Raw genomic sequence first — 22,045 nt, forward strand, 5'->3', positions numbered from 1 at the left:
GTCCTCTGGACAAGTCGCACACTTCCCATGCATTATCTCATTAAATATTCGTAATAGGGAGTAACGGATTGCATTACCCCCATATCAACGAGAACCCTGCGATACGGAAAAGGGAACAGTTTTCCCAAAGCTGTATGGCCATGAAGTATGTGGTTCAGGGTTGCAGTGAAAGTTCTCAGTGACTTGTTAGAGGGATCATGGGGAGAGGAGAATAGGCTAGCTGGAATCAAGGGGACTGGCAGACTGTCTCTTCATGGTGGAAGTGGAGGTTTGACGGTTTTACAGCTGTCCAGGTTTTTAGAGCTGATCTGGTCACAGGCAGAATGAAGAAGCGTTGGGGGGGAGGGAAACGACACCAATAGTGACTTGTGGTAACAGATCTATATGAGGATGGAGCATTCTGCAGGAATCCACTTCCCAACCTCCAGCTGACAGTCCCCACTCATCTACCCCACAGGCATTTCCCACGTCTTATCAAAAGACGAAGTCCTCTGGTAATCATGAAGATTCTTCTCCACTACCAGAGATTTAGATTCATCTGGCTCACCAAGTCAGCCGGCCGGCACTTTCACAGAGACCCCCAACTCCGGACACCTCTGACGCTTGCTGACTTTGAAGCCATAAATCGCCTTGAGAAGCCATTACCCAAGAACTTTAACTTTGCTGCGGATGTGCTGGACCAGTGGTCCCAAAAGGAGAAGGTATACGACGGCAAGTCTCCACCGGCCCTGTTGTTCTGTCTTCCGCATGCTATCACTGCGTCCAGTTCAAATCAATCCTTTATCTCAGCGAGGGCAGGAACCTGGACGGCTCCATGGGGACTTATAAGTACCAAGAGCCCATACACACTCTTCTTTATTCCAATCAGTTTCTGTCTTTTTGTTCCTCTCAGAGATGGGATCAGATTAATTTAACCTTGGAAACATGCTCCCTCCCTGTCGAAAATAGGCAAACCCCCAGAAGGGGTGTCTTTACAAGACCTGGAGAGGAAAATCTCTTCCCCGGCATACTGGGGAGCAGGTGTGGAGAAGGCGTAGTGGCAGATAGTCTTATTTGCCTTCTGTGGGGTCAGCTTTTCGTGACTGTGACAAAGGACGTAAGATACACAACTTAAAGAGAAGAAAGATTTCTTTGGGTTCGTGGGTGCAGAGATTTCAGCATATGCTCAGTTAGCTCTGTGGCAGCCTAGGGCGTCTTAGGGAAATCATTGTGAGGAAGACTGCTCACTCCAGGGCAGCTGAGCGGGAAGGTCCAGGGCCTGGGGTTTGATCATTCTCTTCTTTCCACTGGGCTCTGGGGCCACTGGATAGGGACCAGTCTTTTAAGCATACGTGTCTTTAGGAACCGTGCCTTTTCACACATGTGTCTTTAGCTGACACCTCCAAACCACAGCACATTATTTTCTCTTTCCCATGTGTTCCTGGCCAGTCTGGAGAGAGGCCAGTCAACCCCGCCCTGTGGTGGGTGAATGGCAAAGGAGAGGAAGTAAAATGGAGCTTCCAAGACCTGGGCTCCCTGTCCCGGAAGGCTGCTAACGTGCTCACCAAACCCTGCGGCCTGCAAAGAGGAGACCGGGTGGCTGTGATTCTGCCCCGCATCCCCGAATGGTGGCTCATCAATGTGGCTTGTATGAGGACAGGTCAGTATAACAAACGTCACGGTTGTAAAACAAAGAGACCAAAACTTGAGGATTTTCTAATCTTTCAGCCTTGTACCGCTATCCCTAAAGACAGTAGAAAAAGGAAAGTTGAAACTGAGAGCAATCACGATGTAATAATAGTAACAACCTTAAGAGAGTGATTGGTCTTACTGTGATCATTTTGCAAGTCACAGTGATGTTAAGACATTTGTCAAAAGTCGTGCCGCTTGAAAGTTACACAGTTAGGGATCTGGGGAGATTGCTCAGGGGTAAAATGCTTGTTGTGCAAACATGAGGACCTGAGTTCCTACATAAACGCTTGGCATCGAGAGACAGGTGGCTGTAACCCCAGCACTGTGGGGCAGAAGCAGGCACATCCTCAGGGCTCGCTAACTAGCCACGTCTAGTCAAAACAGACAGTCTAGGCTCACACACACACACACACACACACACACACACACACACACATCAAAGCTAAAAGCGAGACTCCCACGGTTCAGAGTTACACACAAAGCTCCACAGAAGCCAATGTGAATGTCAGTACTTCTTCACAGCACAGAGTGCTGTGCTCCCCCCTCAACCCAGAGTGTGCTCTTCTGAGTGTGTATCTGGATTCTCTGCAACATGAAAATCAAAAAGAAGAGCAAGTATTGGGGGAAGCAGAAACTTGCAAGAATATGAAGTACTCTGGACCCAAGTTGGAAAAACATCCACTCAAAAGAACTGCTATATCCAATTACACATTTTTCCCCAGTGTAGTAATATAGTACACCCCAGGTAAAAGTGATGGAGGTCAGTGAGCCATAGCCTGCAGGTTCCCCTGTTTGGGTAAATAGAATTTTTTTGCTCTGCAGCAAACATGTTGACTGAGACCAAGATCAATCCTACAATCCACAGAGTCTAACATACTCACCAGGCCCTTTATCTGAAGAATTCTCTAATTTCTGCTCTAAAAAAAAAACCACCCACAAACTTCAAACAGCAAATAAAAGAAATGAGACTGATTACTATGGAGGAGAGAAAGATGTCTGTGCAATGGTATTAAAAAGCTTACAGAAATGGAAACAACGTTAAAAAATGATAAATAATTTATAACCAAGCAAAGATGTAAGTTTAGTTGAGGTGCTGATTGCTGATTGAATGTCTGACTCCTGATGGAGTAGCACTTAAAAGACAATTTGCCCTAATGATAACATAATGATATTAATATAATCAGGGGAATTTCATAGGACTTAATATGCTCTTACTGCTAATAAAACAGATGGAAGCAGGAATATAAAAATGTTTGGATTCACAATATGAAAAGGAGACACAAGGGGAAATCAACCATGGTTGGAAGAAGATTAAGAGTGGCTTACCTGTCATAAAATATGCACTTAATATTACTCAACATAGCTTGTTTAAATTATGAAATCGGTGAATATAAACACATAAGCTAGTGTTTAAAAAAACAGTTCATTAGATGAAGGAAATCAGCTGCAGACCTGTTTTCTCCCCAGAATGTCAAATTATTTATGGGAATTTTTTAACTGCTTGCACTCCCCCCATGGCAAACTGTTTTGATTTTTGCTTCAAGGCATACAGAGTAAAGCCAAGACACTTGCCATCCAGCAAATATTTTCTGTCTGAAATCCATGAGAAGACCCTGCCCCCACTCCCAAGGTGGCAGTCTAGCCATTGAACACATTCACAAACCCACCAAGGAAACCATACTTGTCAATCATTAAGAACAAATGATGTGTAAGAGAAATTGTTTTGTATTTTTATATTCACTGGTCATTCTGAGATCCTCTAGCATGTTGTATTAAGAGCTTAACCAGTTAAAATCTATTCAATCCTTTAGCATGTTTTTGTTAAGAGAATAAGAGCTTAACCTTGGGGTGGCAGATGGCTCAGCAGGTAAAAGTGATGGCTATGCAAGTCCAGAAACCTGAGTTTAAACCCTGAGGCCTAAAGGTGGGAGGAGAGCAGGGACTTCACAAAGCTGTGGCCTGTCCACATGCACACCATAGCATGAGAGTCTCCATGCGCATGCATACACGTGCACACACATACACACACGCACACACACACAACTTCCTGTTTAGCTGATTTCAGAATACTCAGCAAGGACTACATAACTATCCAGCTCAGGTCTTGGGAATAATGGAAGTGTCTTTTTGGCTTCGTGACCCTTGGGAGAACGGTCATCCACCGGCATGCAATACATACTGAGTGAGGTCATGTTCTGCGTGATGTTGTCTTCATGAATTCACGTGAGAGAGTCACACCACCCTCTCTCTGCCTTACATCTAATCCTGCCACGTGTGTTCTCATGGGGAGCTTTGAAAACCTGTCTCTGGCTAGTGTGTAGGATGAAGGGGGATTAATCAAACACTGCCCTAATCATCTAGGCAAATCTTGGCAGTACCAGACCATTGCATCAGCGATCAGCAGGCTGGCCCTGACACTCACCAGCAATCTCAAAAGCTGCCTGCACCTAGCAGGGCGGCTTTGAAGGGTAATCCTGGGTTACTGAGATGGCTCAGTTAGTAAAGGCACCTACTCGCAAGGCTAGCTACAGGAGTTCAATCCCAGGACCCACAAAAAGGTAGAAGGAAAGAACTTAATCCACAAACGTATCATCTGACCTCAATGAGAAACACACACGCAAAGGCACACACACACAAATAGTAGATAAATAAATACATATTTCTTAAGTCTTTGGAGAGTAGTTGCTAAGCATCTGAGCTGTACAATCTATCAAAAAATAGTGGGCAGGCATTTTTACATCCACATATAGTTTTTCCCTCTGTTCTGTTGTACTGATGTAAGATTGTATATATTAGAGAACATTTGCAAAAAAAAAAAAAAAGGTAGCACATGAAAAAAACTCTAGTATCTTGGTACCTTTTAAATTTCTATTATTTTTTCCTCTCAGTCACAGGGGATTATCTTGCAAGACTCACCCTGGTTGAAAAGATTGAATGAGATAATGTTAATAGAAAATATGTCATAAAATGCAACATAAGGATTAAGTATTACACAGTCATTGCATAATCACATTCAAACCTGACATTAAAATGGCTCTTAGGATTAGTCCATCATTATGAACCAGATGCTGTCACTTTCCCTATATTATTGGTAAAGAAGGGAAGGCCAGAGAGACCAAAGCCTCAAGGCTAGTAAGTTGCAAGTCCAGGACTAGAGCCAAGGGCTGTCAGACTCCAAGGCCTGTGGGATGTCCCAGGGAACCAAGACACAGCTGAGATCTGAGCTCCCCCCCCCCCCCCCACACACACACAAGACCGACATTTCCCCATAATCTCCAGAACTCAGGAATTACTTTCTGTTTCAGGGCTTGTCTTCATGCCAGGAACCATCCAACTGACCAGGAGAGACATCCTCTACCGGCTGCAAGCATCCAAGGCCAAGTGCATAGTGGCCAGTGAGGATGTGGCCCCCGCGGTGGACTCCATTGTGTCAGAGTGTCCCCACCTGAAGACTAAACTCCTGGTGTCTCCGCACTGCTGGGACGGGTGGCTCAGCTTTCAGGAGTTACTTCAGTGAGTATGTGAGGTGGGAGGTGCTCGCCACCGCACAAATCATAGCTCCCTCTCTGAATCTGCTTATCCAGTGACTCAGCAGGATCTTGAGCTGATCTGGGTGTCTTCCCCTCTGTGCATCACCTGCATGCAGTGCCCACAAAGGCCAGAAGAGGGCATTTGATTTTCTGGAATTACAGATAATTGTGAGCTGTCCTGTGGGTGTCAGGAATTGAACCTGGGTTCTCTGCAGTAACAGATGCTCTTAAACACTAAGCCATCTCTCCAACCCCCCCCCCCCAAAGAATCATTTAACTAAATGACTTACTGGCAAAAGGAAGGAATACAGCTCTGTCCTGACTTTCCTGCTTCCTCCGTAGCTGGTGATGAGTGTGCTATAGAAACTGGCCTCTGCCCAGCACTGGGCCACAGCGATCACCAGTCTTGCTTTCATTCCTTGGACACATTCTAGCTCAGGACCTTTGCACCAGTCATTTTTCCAAGTCGTTTTCATAGCTGTTCCTTCTTGTCAGGTTTCAGTTCACATTTTGCCATGAAGTGTTGCTGCCCCTGACCAACTTGATAGAGCCGTAGGCTCTTTTTGCTTCACATCTCTGGTCCCTCTGAATGATCAGACTAGTCTCTTGCTCTCACAGATTTAGGTTTGTCTAGTTCACCATTTGGTTTTGTAAATAAAGTTTTATTGGCACACAGGGGGGGGGCTAATTTATTTTTATATTGTCTGTGACTACTTTCATGAAATGATGGCAAATTTGGGCAGTTGCAATAGAGACCTTATTGCACACCGAGCCTAAAATGTCTGCCATCTGGCCCTTTGCAGGAAACATGACAGCTCCTGCCTTCAAGTATATGTTCAAAGGAAGCCACAGCTTTGCTTGCATATTTACCTGATGCCTTTGTCTTCTGCATCTAACCACACACAGCTGGGTGCTGATAAATATTTAACAAGCAGTTGAACAGATAGCTTAACCTCAGTTTTCACCTTATGTAAAACAGGGATAATTACACTGCAAACATCTAATGATATTTGAGGAGAAAATAAGTTAACATACAAGAAAGCATCTCCTAAGTATTTATAAACTGAGAAAAATGATCATTCATAGCATTATACTTATTTAAGTCACTGATGTTTTGTAAACATAAGTAAGTTGTGAACCCAGCTAAGTGAAATGACATTTCCTAATCTATGAAATCAGATCATGACAATATAGGGTTGCAGAAAAGACAAATGGGATAAAGTAAGGGTTTCCATTGCTGTAAAGAAGCAACATGTCCACAACAACTCTTGTAAAGTAAAATTTTAATTGGGCTGGCTTACAGTTCAGAGATTTAGTCCATTATTATCATGATGGGACATGGCAACACGCAGGCAGATATGATGCTAGAGAATTAGCTAAGAGTCCTACATCTTATAGGCAACAGGAAGTGGTCAGTGACACTGGGCGGTATCTTGAGCATATGAGACCTCAAAGTCTGTCTCCATAGTGACACACTTCCTCCAACAAGACCATACCCACTCCAACAAAGCCACACCTTCTAATAATGCCACTCCCTATGAGCTTATGGGGGCCAGCTACATTCAAACTACCACAGACAAGGTCGGCACAATGCCAAGAACAAATAGCAATTGCAATTGTATTCGAAGGCTGATTCCCACAGAGGATGAAAAGTCGGAGTGGGGTTGGTTGGCTTTGTGTTGACTGGGTGGCTGGCGTACCTTCATTTGGAGAAAGCTGGGACTGCCAACGCAGCTTGGTGGTACAGTGCTTGCCTTAGAATTACAAGGCCTTGGACTCCATTCCCAACACTGCAAAAATGGAAATTCAAAGCAGGATGGGGTATATTCAGGAAGTCAAAGCAGAATAATGGAGATCTTAGAAATCAGATTAATTTACACAGCAAGACACAATCAAGAGAGAGAGAGAGAGAGGGAGGAGGGGGCAGGGAGGGAAGGAAGAGAACAGCAGAGATGGCTATAAGAGAGTAAGTTCAGGTTTAGGGGCTGGAGAGATGGCTCAGCTGTTACATACACTGACTACTCTTCCAGAGGACCCAGGTTCGATTCCCAGCACCCACATGGCAGCTCACAACTATCTGTAAGCTCAGTTCCAAAGGATCCAATTCCCACTTCTGGCCTTCATGGGTCTACATACATGTGGTGCACAGACATACATGCAAGTAAAACATGCCTTAACATAATAAGTTATCCACCAGCCACAATTATATCAGGGGTCTAAGAAGATCCAGACTCTAGCAGGTGGAGAACGTGTGAGTCTCAGGGGTAAAGATAAATATCTTAAAGTTACCAGGAAAGAGTCAACTCTGAAACTCCAGTGCTTGGGACTCAGGGAAAAGAGAAAAGCAGACTTCAGTGCAACCCCCTGCTCATCTTCCTGCCTCTCAGAGTCTAATGTCTCTTCCCTTAGCAGAAAGTAAACATGTAATGAAAGCCTTGGATTAGTAGGTTTCCTTATTGAATTAAGAAATGTCCAGAGACGAGAGAAGTCCCCTAACCTAGGATGTTAGATAAATATTCCCTGCTCTGCTTCCCACAACATCTGACTTCACCAATATTTGTACTGAAAGGAAAAAATTCAATGATCTTTTTTTCTATTTTGAAGAAAGAGAGTTATCAAAACTATCTCAATATTCTGTGAAACTATTTTTGGCATTATGAGCTGAGTATGTTTATTACATAATGGTCTCTATTTTACAGTTTCAATGGAATGGAATATAGTTGAGGACTGGAGATGTAACTCAGATGAAGACTTTGCCTAGCATGTGTGAAGCCATGAACTTCTCCAATGCCTTGTAATCTGGATGTGGTGGCATGTGTGTGTGATCTCAGCACTCGGGAATTGGAGGCAGGAGGAAATTTAGCATTATTCTCAAATGTACAGTTTTCAGCTAGCCTGGGGTCTGCAGACAATGCCTCAACACAAAATGATAGCACAAAAAAATTCATTGAAATGAAAACTTTCACTTGAAATTTTTTCAAAAAGGGAAATTAAAAATATAATGCATGAGGCAGGTGGTGTATGCTCTTAATCCCAGCACTCAGGAGGCAGCGGCAAGCGCATATCTATAAATTTGAAGCCAGACTGGTCTATATAGTGAGTTTCAGGGCAGTTAGGAGCTGTATAGTGTGTGTGTGTGTGTGTGTGTGTGTGTGTGTGTGTGTGTACGCACATGTGTGTGAGTGTATACTTCAAACGTTCTGGAATATGTATCAATTATCCATTACCGACCAAGAGCCTATTCAATACTTACTGATGTATAAATGAGTGTAATATTGTATTCACTTACTGCGGTGAGTCAGAAGTTCATCCATGATTCACCAGTGGCAGCTGGTCTCTGGGCCACATCATCTTGGTGGGATCAGAATATCGGAAACAAGTTTACTCATAAGCTAGCGGTGCTGACTGACAGCAGAGGCTCTTGAGTTCCATTTACAGGGCCCCTCCTTGAAGCAAGACAATCTGAACATCATCTGAGGCTGTCCTCCTGTCCCTAAGGGCAGGAAAAACAACCGTAAAGTCTTTGCAAGCTGACCAAGCATCTGTTGTGGCACTCTGTTGTGCCAGATTAAGTCATAAGTCTCACTGGATTTAAAGACGGAGGACTCTGCTCCACCCTTCAATGTGGGAGCTGTTTGTCCGGGTATGGGAGGAGCTGATGAGCTGTCTGCACAGACAGCCTTATATAGATTGCTACTACCTAAAATGAATGCTTTCCACCTTAGTACTGACCCAAGTCCCGAGGATGCAAACAGTACAGAGGGCTGCCATAACTGACTGACAAAGCTAGCATGGACCCCAGCTTAACTGTCTTTCATGGTCCCATCTTTGGTATGATGCCAGCATGACCAGGAGGGTTCCACATGTATGTGCTACAAACATTCTATACATGCATAGTATTCATGGGCTGCGAGACAGGATGGATGGGATGGGAGGGACAATGTCGCATCCTGTCTCCATTACTCCTTTTCTCATGAAGATACATGCATAGGGTACGTGCATGCATGCATGTGTGTGTGTGTGTTCCCATGCATACAGGTACATATATATATGAGAGTCCACATGTATGTGCATTTAAGTAAAGGCCTGAGGCTGACATAAGATGGCTTCCTCAATATCTCTCATTACCTTACTCATTGAGGCAGGGTCTCTTGTTGAACTCAGAACCCACCAATGTCACTAGTCTGGGTACTAGTCTGGGTAGCTAGTTTGCTCTAAGGCTCCTGTCTCCACCTTCCAAGCAATGGAATTACAGATGGGCCACACACCTTCCTGGTATATACATGGGTGGTGGCATCCAAACTCGGGCCTTCATGGGCCATCTTCCCAGCCTTCATTACCCTTTTGTAAAACAAGCAAATGTCTCCTATATGTAGGGCTTTATACGTATTGACTAAAATTCTCCCAGGCCCATTTTTAAACCAACCACTAAAAACGGAAAGAGTGATCCTGATTGGCTTAGATTAATTATGCCTAACTGAGGTACTTCTCTCCCCAACCCACCCCTGCAAGCAAGTTGCTACCTAGTACCTGGACAAAATCAGGCTTTATTTGCTCAGGGAAAGGAGAGGATGGCTACCGGTAGATACTAGCTGTTTCTGTCAGAGTTATTGATGATATTGAGCAACGAAAACATTTTTAAGTCTGATCTCAATGTATTGGACTTTTGAGTCTAAAGGTCTTCCTCTATGCCACAGTTCTTGAAATGGTATTGATTTACAAAGATTCAATGCTATTTTCAATTTTTTATATAAATTACAAAGACATTGAGATAAATGATGGAGGAGGGTCATCTTTCTATCTGTTGCTTTCATTGGTTAATTAATAAAGAAACTGCTTGGCCTTTGATAGGACAGAAAATTAGGTAGGCGGAGTAGACAGAACAGAATGCTGGGAGAAAGAAGCCAAGTCAGGCAGTCGCCATGATTCTTCCACTCCAGACAGACGCAGGTTAAGATCCTTCCTGGTAAAACACCATCTCATGCCGCTACACAGATTATTAGAAATGAGTTAATCGAGATGTGAAAATTAACCAATAAGAGGCAACAGATAACGGGCCAGGCAATGTTTAAAAGAATACAGTTTCCGTGTAATTATTTGGGGTATAAAGCTAGCCGCGCAGAGCTGGGCAGCAACGCAGCCCACCACCGCTCCTTACGACAGATAAAGTGTATGCGCTTTTGTTATTGACTTTGGAAGTTCCCTTGGTTGTCTATTTGGCCTACAGAAAAATGAGCTTTAAAACGAGGACTTATGCTGTTGAATTTTTGCCCTGATCTTTAGAGTCCCTCTAAGAAGGTCTGGAAGTTTCTGCTCAGGGAAGCTTTGTGGTGGGTTTAGTTATGGACTCCCCTGTAGTGAGAGGGAAGCGGGAGCAGAACAATGACAGAGTGGACTGCTCTGTCTTCAGCCTCCATCTTGGGGTTCATCTACAGATCGGCTTCTGAAGAGCACAGCTGTGTGGAGACAGGAAGTCAAGAACCGATGGCCATTTACTTCACCAGTGGGACCACAGGCTCCCCCAAGATGGCTCAGCACTCACAGAGCAGCCTTGGCATTGGGTATGCCCTTTGTGGAAGGTAGGAGAGAAAACTGTGGTTTTGTTCCTGTGTTGTTTGTGGCTAGTTCTCACACTGTAGTTAGCTCTGGACTGTAAATCACTGTGCAGCCTAAATTTACAGCAATCCTCCTCTCCCCACCGCCCAAATTTGGCATTGCAGGAGTGCACAACCACACCCATTCTTTGTTTTGTATTCAGTTTCCCAGGATGCCAGGGTGGGTGTCCAGCTGCCCGTGTGACACCTCTCCTTGAATGGCTATTAAGGTATACAGAGCTAGTTCCAGAACAGGCTCCAAAGCCACAGAGAAACCCTGTCTCGAAAAACCAAAAAAAAAAAAAGATATCTCTAACAGACTCAATGTCCCATCCCCACCCTAGCTAAATGGTGCCATCTAATTAACTGATCAAACAAGAATTTAGGACTGGTCCTTGATTCATAGCATGTCTGCCTTCCTCTCCTCATTGCCAGGGGAATCTACCTACCCCGAAGGATCTTTAAAAACATGTTTACCTAAAACTGTCACATTGCTCTGTCTAATTTTCCTTATCCTGAAAGTTAAGGCATTCAATGATTAATCTCAATCATTGACCCGTAAAATCTAGAATACCCAAGGGATTGTCTTCTGTATGCCTAGGGGGTTGCTATCTTGATTCAGTTCACCAAGGTGGGAAGACCTGCCCACCATGGGTGGCACCATTCCCTGGGCTTGAATCCTGGACTGTATAAAATGGAGAACATGAGCTGAGCACCAGCCATGCGTCAGGCTCTGCTTCCTGATGATGAACCAAGTGTTACCAGCTCCCTCAGGTTCCCACTAACAGGACTTCCCAGCTGGGTGGAATCTACCTTGGAGCTGGGAGCAAAACTAAGCCCTTCCTCCTTTGGTCCCCATATTTTATCACAGCACTTATCTACTCTTCCTATAACATGTACATGCTTAGTTCACATTATTGTGTGCTTGTCCCTACTCTGTTTCCCTAAAAGAAGAGGTCTGTGTGCTGCATGATAGCAGTGCCTTCTACACACCATTTGCTCATGAAATATTCAGTATAGCAATGGAAAATCCCATAAAAGACACCAAACCCAGCCCTCCAGTCTACTTCCAAATGACATAAGATTCAGAAAAGTACTTTTAGGTAGAAGGGGGACTAGAACCCTGCACTTGCTCTGAGGCTGCTTCCACTGTATTATAGGGCAAGGCTACTCATCAAAAACACTGTTGTTTGCTTTCCAGTTCTATGTTTGTTTGTTTGATGTGGGATTCCCTCTGTATGCTGTGAATACCATTGGTTAATAAAGAAACTGTCTTAGGCCTGTGATAGGGTAGAGTAGAGTTGGGGTGGGGGGACTAAACTGAATGCTGGGAGAAAGAAGGGCAGAGTCAGAGAGAAGTCATGGAGCCGCAGCCGGAGACAACCGTGCTGAAATTTTTCTGGTAAGCCACGACCTGTGGCCATACACAGATTACTAGAAATGGATTAAATTAATATGTAAGAGATAGCTAATAAGAAGTTAGAGATAATAGGCCAATCAGTGATTTAAACAATATAGTTTCTGTGTGATTATTTCATGAGTCTGGGCGGCAGGGAAATGAATAAGCAGCTTAATACAACATTTGTTTGTTTGTTTGTTTTTGCTCTGGTCTGTTGCTTTTCTGTGTGTAGGTATTGGCTGGACTTGACACCCTCAGATATCATGTGGAACATGTCAGACACTGGCTGGATCAAGGCTGCCATTGGTAGTGTGTTTTCTACATGGCTTCGGGGTGCCTGTGTTTTTGTGCACCGGATGGCTCAGTTCAACACTGATACCTTCCTGGATGTAAGTCTTGATCCCACAAAACCATAAAGAAGAAATTCCTCAGACTCCAGGGCTTCCCAAGGTTCTGGAAATCAGTTTTTTTTCAAGAAGCAATGTCTCAGGTAGTTGACTTCTGGAAGTTTGCGGGTGGAGGGGAATCACCTACCACACTGTCAGAGGGAAGTCCAGGCAGCAGCTGTAGGTCACTCAGGGTTCACACGTGTGGATAAAACATGGCAGCGGAGGAACATATTTCTAAAAAGCAGAAGACTGAAGTTTAAACACAGTTGTGTACAAACTGTGTGACTTTTTTTTTTTTTTTGCTAACTGATCTAACATGACAGATTGAAGAAGGCCTTAAGAGAAATTTAATAAGGTAAAGGAAGAGGGCTCTCTGCATCAAGTTTAGCAAGCGTTCTGAAAAAGAACGGTTTATTCCAGTTTCAACACCTCCTTTGCAAAATAAGAGCATTTTTTACTTTACAAAGAGAATGTAGTTGTAAAAATCTCTAGAAGACTGTGTCATTCTCAGAAGCATATGTTACCCATACTAAAATGTTAAGCCTCTGACACATAGCGAGAAAGTCTGTTTTATGAATTAAGAGTCATTCTTGACATCATGACAGTGCCGCTGGCCTGCACCCTTGAGGACAACACTGCCCAGAATGCTCATGTTTAATTCCACTTGCGAACACGTTGACCGATGCAGCGGAGCCTGCTCCTCCCCTAAGGGCTTCCCTGAAGCACAGCAGTTTCACTAGACTTTCAGGCTTGACCTAAGGAACTGAAGTGGAGCAAGCCCAGCACAGCTTAAGTCCCTCTAAAGTGCCTGTTCCCGCACTTGCTTGCTGTTCTCTGGAGGCGGGCTGTCCTCCACAGAAATGGTGCTGCATGTGTCTGGGCTCAGTGCAGCACAGCCACGTGGGCAAATATGGGTATGAGTTCACAAGAGTTCACCATATGAAGTTCTGAAGTTGAGTAAACCAGTTCATGCTTTGGATTGCTGTCAAACTCAGCACTTCACCTACTGAAGCTGACAGTGTATTTTCCTTTTTGTTAGGGTGGTAAATTTTTCTATTAATTAGAAACAATCAGGGGCTGGAGAGATGGCTCAGAGGTTAAGAGCATTGCCTGCTCTTCCAAGGGTCCTGAGTTCAATTCCCGGCAACCACATGGTGGCTCACAACCATCTGTAATGGGGTCTGGTGCCCTCTTCTGGCCTGCAGGCATACACACAGACAAAATATTGTATACATAATAAATAAATATTTAAAAAAAATTAGAAACAATCATCATACCACTAATGACAGCTGGTGACTATTTACTTTTTTATACCATGTGATTAGCAGGCAGTAATGGGAAAGGGAGGTTGGAAATGTCATCTCCAGCTTGGTCTCTAGCTGACCACTCTTGACATGTCTGTCTTTCTGCCATCCAGACGCTTACCACCTATCCCATCACGACCCTGTGCAGTGCTCCTACTGTGTACCGGATGCTCGTACAAAAGGACCTTAAGAGGTACTGGGCAGAACTCTACATTGGAAGCACAAGCAGAAACTGTCATCCAGCATTACAGAGCTTCTTCCACCACTCAGTGTGGCCCACGAGCCTGCATCTCACAGTATTGACATCTGGACCAATTAAGATTGTGTCCAGGAGCTATTCTGTATACTGTGTGATGCTGAGAGGAGGCCAGTAGCATTGTTGCTCCTTTCCCGACATTCATGATCATCAAAATGTCCCAAGATGTTACCTAGTACCATATGGGGACAAAATCATATAGCATCTTAGGATCCAGGGGAAGGGTTAGGGAGATAGTTCAATCAGTCACATGCTTGCCACTCAAGCATGAGGACCTGTGTTTGATCCCCAGAAACATGGGAACAGAATCAGCCCCTTCACTTCAAGGCAAGACAGGAAAGCAAAGCATACCTTTGCGTCCTTGAAGAAAAGCTAATAAAACTTGTGACTTCGGGATTATAAATGTACTGGTCAAACCATCTGCCTGTCAGGTAGAGTTGCAATGTATTTTTTTATACAGCGAATTAAAATTTAGCACATGGTGTTGTGTGAAAAGCTTTTCCTGGGGAGACGAAACAACACATATCTACTTACCCCAGACAGGCAGTCAATGGCAGACCAGAGTACAGATACCACCGAAGCTTAACTTAGTGAACCAATGAGTTTTATTGGGGTTACTTACTTGAGCTTGGATAGGGGTTACAGGAACGGAAATGACTCAGAAGTAGCAGTATCACCAAAGTCTACCCCAGTACCAGTGACATCTCACAAAAGCCGAGAACCTGGGACTCACTGCACAGCCTGCCAGCAGCTCTACAGTTTGGTAATTGTCCTTTCCAAGTAACGTGGTTGGTTCAAACCTCTTGCAGGCAGCTCGGATGTTTTCTGTTTCTTCCAGACAGCTGTTGTGGTCTCAGCCCTCTTTGCAGATCAGTTTGTCTGAGTCTTCTTTTCAACTTTTATTGCTTACTCTGGCAGGGAGGGTGTGGATCTGGTAAGTTTCAGGAACTTCCTGAAGCTAGTTTGAGTTATTTCCTTACAGTTTTAAGAAGCTTCCCTGCAGGAAGGACTGTCTCAGTCTTGAAGGAAACAGTTACACAACACATGGAAAGAAAAGAATCCTCGAGACCTGTAGGCTTGGTCCTCTTCCTTTCCCACTAAGGCTGGATGTCCCGGGGAGGAATGCTGTGAGAGACACGGACAGGCATCCCTTCTTTTCTTGTCAGTGTTGCCTTCTTGTGGCTATCAATGTGAACATCTCGGCTCATCTTTCAAGCATAACCCAAAACTATATAGGGGTTACTTGAAGATAGAGGATATATTTTGCCCACATAGCCTCCTGTTTCTTTGAGGTCCTGTCATGTATGCTGAGTCAGACTGTCCCAGGCTTTCTTGTAGGGATCCAATTGGCCACTAGTTAAAAACAAAAGATCAAAAGTCAAGCAGGCTGGGCTTTGCTACGTGCTTTGACCTCACTAAGACCCCATTCATTTCATGTATGAGTCTGTGATAAGGATTCAGTGTGGATGACATGCTTGGGCAATCTGCCTGAATCTGGTCACAGTGCAGAATATCCCACTTGATGCTCCATTACTGGGGAGGTTTTTACAACTTCCCTAATCTCTCTAGGCCCCTCAGCCTCCCCACCTGCAAAATGGGGCCTGTAAGAAATCTAAGTATTCCTACCACCTAATCTGTATTATAAATGATATAACACAATCGTAACTATAATACTGTGTGTTATTATTAGCATTTTTCTACCCTTTTCCCCTCTACCTTCTCCACCTGCCAAATCCAAGTTTCTCCAGGAACCCTCTTTTCATCACTCACGTGACTAGAAGATATCCAGCAATATAGGAGGTGTTCAGAAAATACTTTAGCCATAAACATTTCTGGGACCCATTTCTCCTAGCTCTTCTGTTGCTTGAGCATCTGAACTTGTGATGAAATATTCTCCCCCAAAGACCAGGCAACTCTGTCTCTCCAGATACCAATTCAAGTGCCTGCGGCACTGCTTGACAGGAGGGGAGCCGCTCAACCCAGAGGTGCTGGAGCAGTGGAAGGCGCAGACCGGGCTGGAGCTCTACGAAGGCTATGGACAGACTGAAGTGGTACATTTGAAGGGCAAAGCTTAAGTTTCGAAGTTTTTCCTCAATGGGAGATTGGGTCCAAGATCCTAGAAGATAGCAAAATCCTCAAATGTTCAGGATTGGCATGGAACTTAAATACATCTTCCTTTATATTTTAAATTGCTAGATTACCTATGACACCAATACAATGTAAAATTACTATTTGAAGTTACTATTTAATAGCTGCTTTGCTGTGTTAACTGGGAAATAACAGGACAGCAATGCTTAAATATATACAATATAGGTGCAATATTTATTTATTTGTTTGTTTGCTTGCTTGCTTATTTATTTTGGTTCTTCAAGATAGTGTTTCTCTGTGTAGCTTTAGCTGTCTTTGAACTCCTTCTGTAGACCAAGTTGGCCTCAAACTCAGAACTCAGAGAGCCACCTGCCTCTACCTCCTGGGTGCTGGGACCAAAGGCATGTGCCAACACCTCCCAACAGGTGAAGTAAACCTGCATTCTTCAAACCCTTAGTTGACTCCAGAGATACAGAATCTATGCATATGGAAAACTGGCTGTCTAATGGGGCTTATTCAGCCCCAGGATTGACCACTGAGTCCTTGAAGTGCCCCACTCATGCTCCAAATCTTTATGACATTTCTCAGAATATCTTGTTGCAAATAGTTATCATAATTTGTGAATTGCTCAGCTTGGGATGCCTAGAGGGGAACTATTATTGGCCTTTCTGCCTCCTCCATGCCCAGGAGCTTTCTCGGGGAACTTAGAGACTGATGGGCTTTTCCATTGCACTGAGAAGTACCTCCCCACCCCTGAGAGCCTCTGGGAGAACTTATTCCAATGTGTATACAATGGAGCCTAGAAGGCATGGTTTGCAGCTGAGTGGTCCTCAGCTACGTGTGGCAGGATATGCCTGTCATTCCAGTTCACAGGCAACTGAGGAAAGAGGACCTCATATTCAAAGCTAGCCTTGGCTATTTCATGGGTCTAAGGTTACCCTCAATTATAAGACCTTTAGACCTTGTCCAAACCATAACAATAAGAAAGAAGTATGGTTCTCAAAACAACACCATAGCTACCATATAGAAATGTAGCGGAACGCAAATCCTTAGATCCAACATCACTGGATCAGAACCTTGAGGGTGAGGCTCGCCCCAGAAGATAACCCTGCATTCTGGGAAAATCAGGCAAAATAGTGGGGAAGAGACAGGTGCAGTGTCTGCAGAGGTCAGAAGAGAGTATTGAACCCCTGGAACTAGATTTACAGGCAGTTGTGAGCTGTCAGGCATAGATGTTGGGAGCTGAACTTGGGTCTTCTGGAAGAGCAGTTTGCATCGTTAAACACTGAAACATCTCTCCAGCCTTCTCCATCTTTTTGTTTCCTTGTTTGTTTTTGAAACAGGCTCCCTCACTGAACCTAGAACTTACCAATTAGGTTAGACCGGCTGGCACCTCCCCGACATTAGGCTTACAGGTTCACAACCACCACACACAGCTTTTTATGGGAGTGCTGGAGATCAAACCTCAGATCCCCATGTTTGATGACAGGCACTTTATTAACTTGGCCATCTCCCCAATCTCCAAAACTGAATCCTGTTTGTCAGAATTTATGCACCTATATAAAACATGTCCTCTTTATAGGGAATAATTTGTGCCAATCGCAAAGGACAAGAAATTAAACCGGGCTCCATGGGAAAAGGAGTGGTGCCCTACGATGTGCAGGTGGGTTGAGAAAATAGCTGGAGAAAGAGGAAAGAATGCTTTGGTTTTCTCCTCTTTGAACCACTATTCATGACCTGTTTCCATTTTATGAAAAGAAATCGGGGTTAAAGACTCAACTTATTTCTTTTATTCCAGATTATAGATGAAAATGGAAATATCCTACCAGCTGGCAAAGAAGGGGAAATTGCCCTCAGGCTGGAGAACACTCGGCCCTTCTGCTTCTTCTCTGAATATGTGGTATGAACACGAAGAACATGTTAGTCATGCCTGAATACAGAAATGGGCCCAGATTTCATGTCCACCATGCTTGCTATGTCTTTGGGCAAGTGTTAAATACAGGTCTATTTCATTAGCTGTAAAATGAGGAGAATGACATCCATTCCATGAGAGTAACATGAACATGAACTCTACATGTAAGAAACACATTATAATGGCTCTCCTTGGAGAGGAAAGGTGGACCAGCTGAGAGAGAAGTTGAAGGCAAGTCCCAGAGGTCACAGGAAGGTGTAGTTCTCAGATCTTTTGTATTCTATGCTTGGAAGTGCCCTTTCTAAAAACCCTGACTTCTCTCTTAGAACGATGGTGTGAAAGTCACTCAGTGGATGACTCGGGGGTGTGATGTCACACTCCGTCTGTTCCGGCCAGACTAATCCCCCAAATGCCATCTTTCATTGGTAGGACAATCCAGAAAAGACGGATGCCACAATCAGAAGAAATTTTTACGTCACTGGAGACAGAGGAGTAATGGACAATGACGGGTATTTCTGGTTTGTCGGCAGAGCTGATGATGTCATTATATCCTCTGGGTTTGTGGATTTGCTTTCCTAGAAAGGGATGACATGGCAGGGTGGGAGATGCCCTGCTTGGGGAGTGTGGCAGTCAAAGGCTCCCTCTCCTCTGCAGGTACCGGATTGGACCATTTGAAGTGGAGAGCGCACTGATAGAGCACCCAGCGGTAGTTGAGTCGGCTGTTGTCAGCAGTCCGGATCCCGTCCGAGGAGAGGTAGAGCGCTTGTCAGAACTAACGCAGCAATTTCATTATCCAGTTCCGTCCATGTGTCTCCGGCAAAGGCCAACTCACGGGTACTCCTTAGACTCTCATCATAGGGTACACGTATGCAGGAAATCCACTTTACAAATGAGTTCTATCCCAAAGAAGTCTGGGATTCTTTGGATGGCCCATGACAGGCAGAAACACCCTTCAATTCAGGGATCTAATCATCCGAGCACTCCTGAGATATTACAGAGGCTCAGCCTCTCTTGTCTGCCTCAGATCCTTCACGTGACTTCCTCCCATCACATACCAGGCAGCTCCAGGCACAAGTAAGGATAACTCATCCTTACCCCACCAGAAAGGAGTGAGTTCTCTTGCAACCGTTTCAATCCCATCAAATATCTAGCCAGTGTGTCTCAGCAATGGTGTAGCCAACTGGCTAGACCTAGATGATATGCTGGGCAAGGGAGCTAAGTGCTGGTCGTTCTGCCAGAACAAGGCAAGGGGAATATAGCTTAGACAACCTGGGCGCTGCTGTCTGTGGGTAACAGACACCTCATAAGCAAAAGCATCAGACTTCAACTCCCACACAACTGTTACAGCTCATTACGGAAATGAAAACAGAAAATCGTGCCAAGGTCCCCCCCAAAATTCCCGTGGGTCTATTTTAGAGGAACATCTCCCTTTCCTCCTGGAGGTTTTCTGAAGACTTAGCAAGCAGAAAAACGTTGGATCAGTACGGCTATCAGTACCCCCTCCCATCTTTTTCTGTCCCCCCTCTCACATGCCAGTGACCTTCCACAGGGGTATTCTGAACAGCCTCCTCTTGCCCCCTCCACTCTTGATCTAGTCCAATCTCCAAAATATCTTTCTCCTGCCACCAACATCCGCATCTTTCCAATGTAACTGATTTCAACTGAATTCCAGAAATTCTCCTTCAGATCAGTCTTTAGAATCTCCATTCATCCTGCTCAACATGCCTCTCCCTGTAGAAGTGTCATGGCATAAATGTTCACCTCTAAATCAAGGACTGCCATATACAATCAGCTGAGCAGAAATGCCAAGTCCAGGTGACAGAAACACAACTCATGACCCCCCACATTCACAGTCCAGTCCTCTGGAAAGAGATCCCCCGCTGTACTTTATAATCTGGACCCAAGTTCATTCGGCACCTCTGGGTTTCGCACTGCTATGAACAGTCAATGCCTGTGTTCAGCAGTGGTTCCAAACCCTGCATGTGTCTTACAAGCCAATGGCTTTTCTGCACAGGTGGTGAAAGCGTTTGTAGTATTAGCTGCACCCTTCAAGTCCTCCAACCGTGAGAAGTTAACTGCTGAGCTTCAGGATCATGTGAAAAATTCAACAGCACCTTACAAGTACCCAAGAAAGGCAAGTGCAAGTTACCTTTGTCTATATTGGATTTGACTTTAGACTTGTTATGTATCCTAAAAGACACCTTTTGAGTTTGTTTTACTATGGAAGTTTTTGTTCTAAAGTGTTTTATATCTAGAATACTACAAATGGTATTTTTAAAAAAGAACTTAAAAAAAAAAACACTGCAGGGGCTAAAGGTATGGTTCCTTGCTGGGTGAGGATCTAAAACCCATGCAAATGCGGGGTGGGTATGCTGGCCCACCTGCCTATAATTCTAGCCTTGGAAGGCAGAGATAGATTAGAACAAGCTGACCAAGGTGGAGATATGAGAACATCAGAACAGGCTGGCTAGCAAGACTAGTCATATCGTAGTACTCTGGCCTCCGTAAAAGGTGGAAGAGTAACTGAGGATGATCTCTGTCCCCAATCCCAGGTCTCCACAGACATAAGTATACATGTGCATGTGTGCCCACACATAGCTGTGCTCACACACATGCAAAGAAAACACATACACATATTGACTGCAATACTAAGACTGTTTTCAGGATTAAGTAGGCCCATTTTAAAAGGGGACGATGAATGGAAGTGAATGAATCACCACGTACCTAACTTTTAGAAGTGGCACCTGATCTAAAGAATAAACTAGGCTATGGTAAGCCTATAAGCCCAAGATGTTCAAGCGGCCTCATTCAACTCTCAGAAGAACAAGCACATATAAAGACAAAGATGGCCACAGAACCTTCCAGCACTGGAGTACTGTCAGCTGCAACGACATGACAAGACCACTCCATCTCTGCTGGCATCATTTAGGCCAATATGTAATTCATGGGATTTGATCCAACCATTCTTACACTTTCTCCACTAAAATGAGTAAACTGGTAACTCTTTTGACTTTCAGAAAAGAGATGTGAAGGCATTTAAAGACACAATATAATCTTGAGAGAAGAAATCCAAAACAAAAGTTTATAGGCAAATCAGGGGAAAACTCTACATACTTGATAAATTACCCCTAAGATTTTCCTCAGATTCTTTAGTTCCCAGCCCTTAAAGACCCAAGGTTTTAAAAAAGGGGGCCATTCTCTGAATTAGATGTAGAAGACAGTTGAGTTCTAGGTCTAAACAGAGGAAAGCCAAAAAGGGGGGGGTGAAGCAATTATTTACTTTTGGCAGGACACACAACACTGGGAGCCTTAGTGTCTCCTACTGCACAGTGGGGATGAGACTAATGGAACAAGAGCCTCACGGTGTGTTTTTCTATCAATCAGGTGGAATTTGTTCAAGAACTCCCGAAGACGATCACTGGGAAAATCAAACGCAATGTGCTAAGAGACCAGGAGTGGGGTCGAGCGTAGCTGGATGAGAACGAGAAGGAACTCTGTCAGGGCACAGTTGTTTTAGTACTTGCTTCCTGAAAATTCAGTGACTACACACATTCTTAAATGCTTTAGGATTTGTTTTTTTCCTGTTAGAAAAGTTTTTGTATTGTACGTAGTTAAACAATAAAAAAACAAAAGAACAAAATCTAAACATATTTGAGAAGGATAATGTTATGATGCTCAAACCAACACAGAGTGAAGGGTTTAAAATGGCCAGGGTCTAACGATGCCAACATGAGACATGCCACCGATCTGTGCCTTATTCATCTTGTCCTGACTAATTCAAAGTAAGGGGGGGCTGTCTGGGAGACGTAAGATGTTTGCATAACTAGTCTTTATGAAATCAGCCCGCTCAAGCAGATTAAATACTGTTCAGATCAGGAACTGAAATGACGCAAAGGCCAGTC

General features: G+C 44.2%; 1 protein-coding gene across 1 annotated transcript; it reads left to right on the forward strand.

Annotated features, from left to right (window-relative positions):
- The first annotated feature begins 500 nt into the window (after positions 1-500).
- Acsm4 (acyl-CoA synthetase medium chain family member 4) lies at positions 501-21,687 on the forward strand. Its single transcript, XM_075972041.1, has 13 exons — positions 501-701; positions 1,429-1,639; positions 4,977-5,184; positions 10,637-10,780; positions 12,427-12,583; positions 14,001-14,080; positions 16,071-16,194; positions 17,814-17,894; positions 18,030-18,131; positions 18,573-18,700; positions 18,798-18,897; positions 20,158-20,277; positions 21,528-21,687. The coding sequence occupies exons 1-13, from the start codon at positions 501-503 to the stop codon at positions 21,612-21,614; spliced, it is 1,743 nt and encodes a 580-aa protein (XP_075828156.1). The 3' UTR covers positions 21,615-21,687.
- Positions 21,688-22,045: the final 358 nt, after the last annotated feature.

This window comes from Microtus pennsylvanicus, chromosome 5, assembly GCF_037038515.1.
Source record: "Microtus pennsylvanicus isolate mMicPen1 chromosome 5, mMicPen1.hap1, whole genome shotgun sequence".
In the NCBI taxonomy this organism is placed as follows: Eukaryota; Metazoa; Chordata; class Mammalia; order Rodentia; family Cricetidae; genus Microtus; species Microtus pennsylvanicus.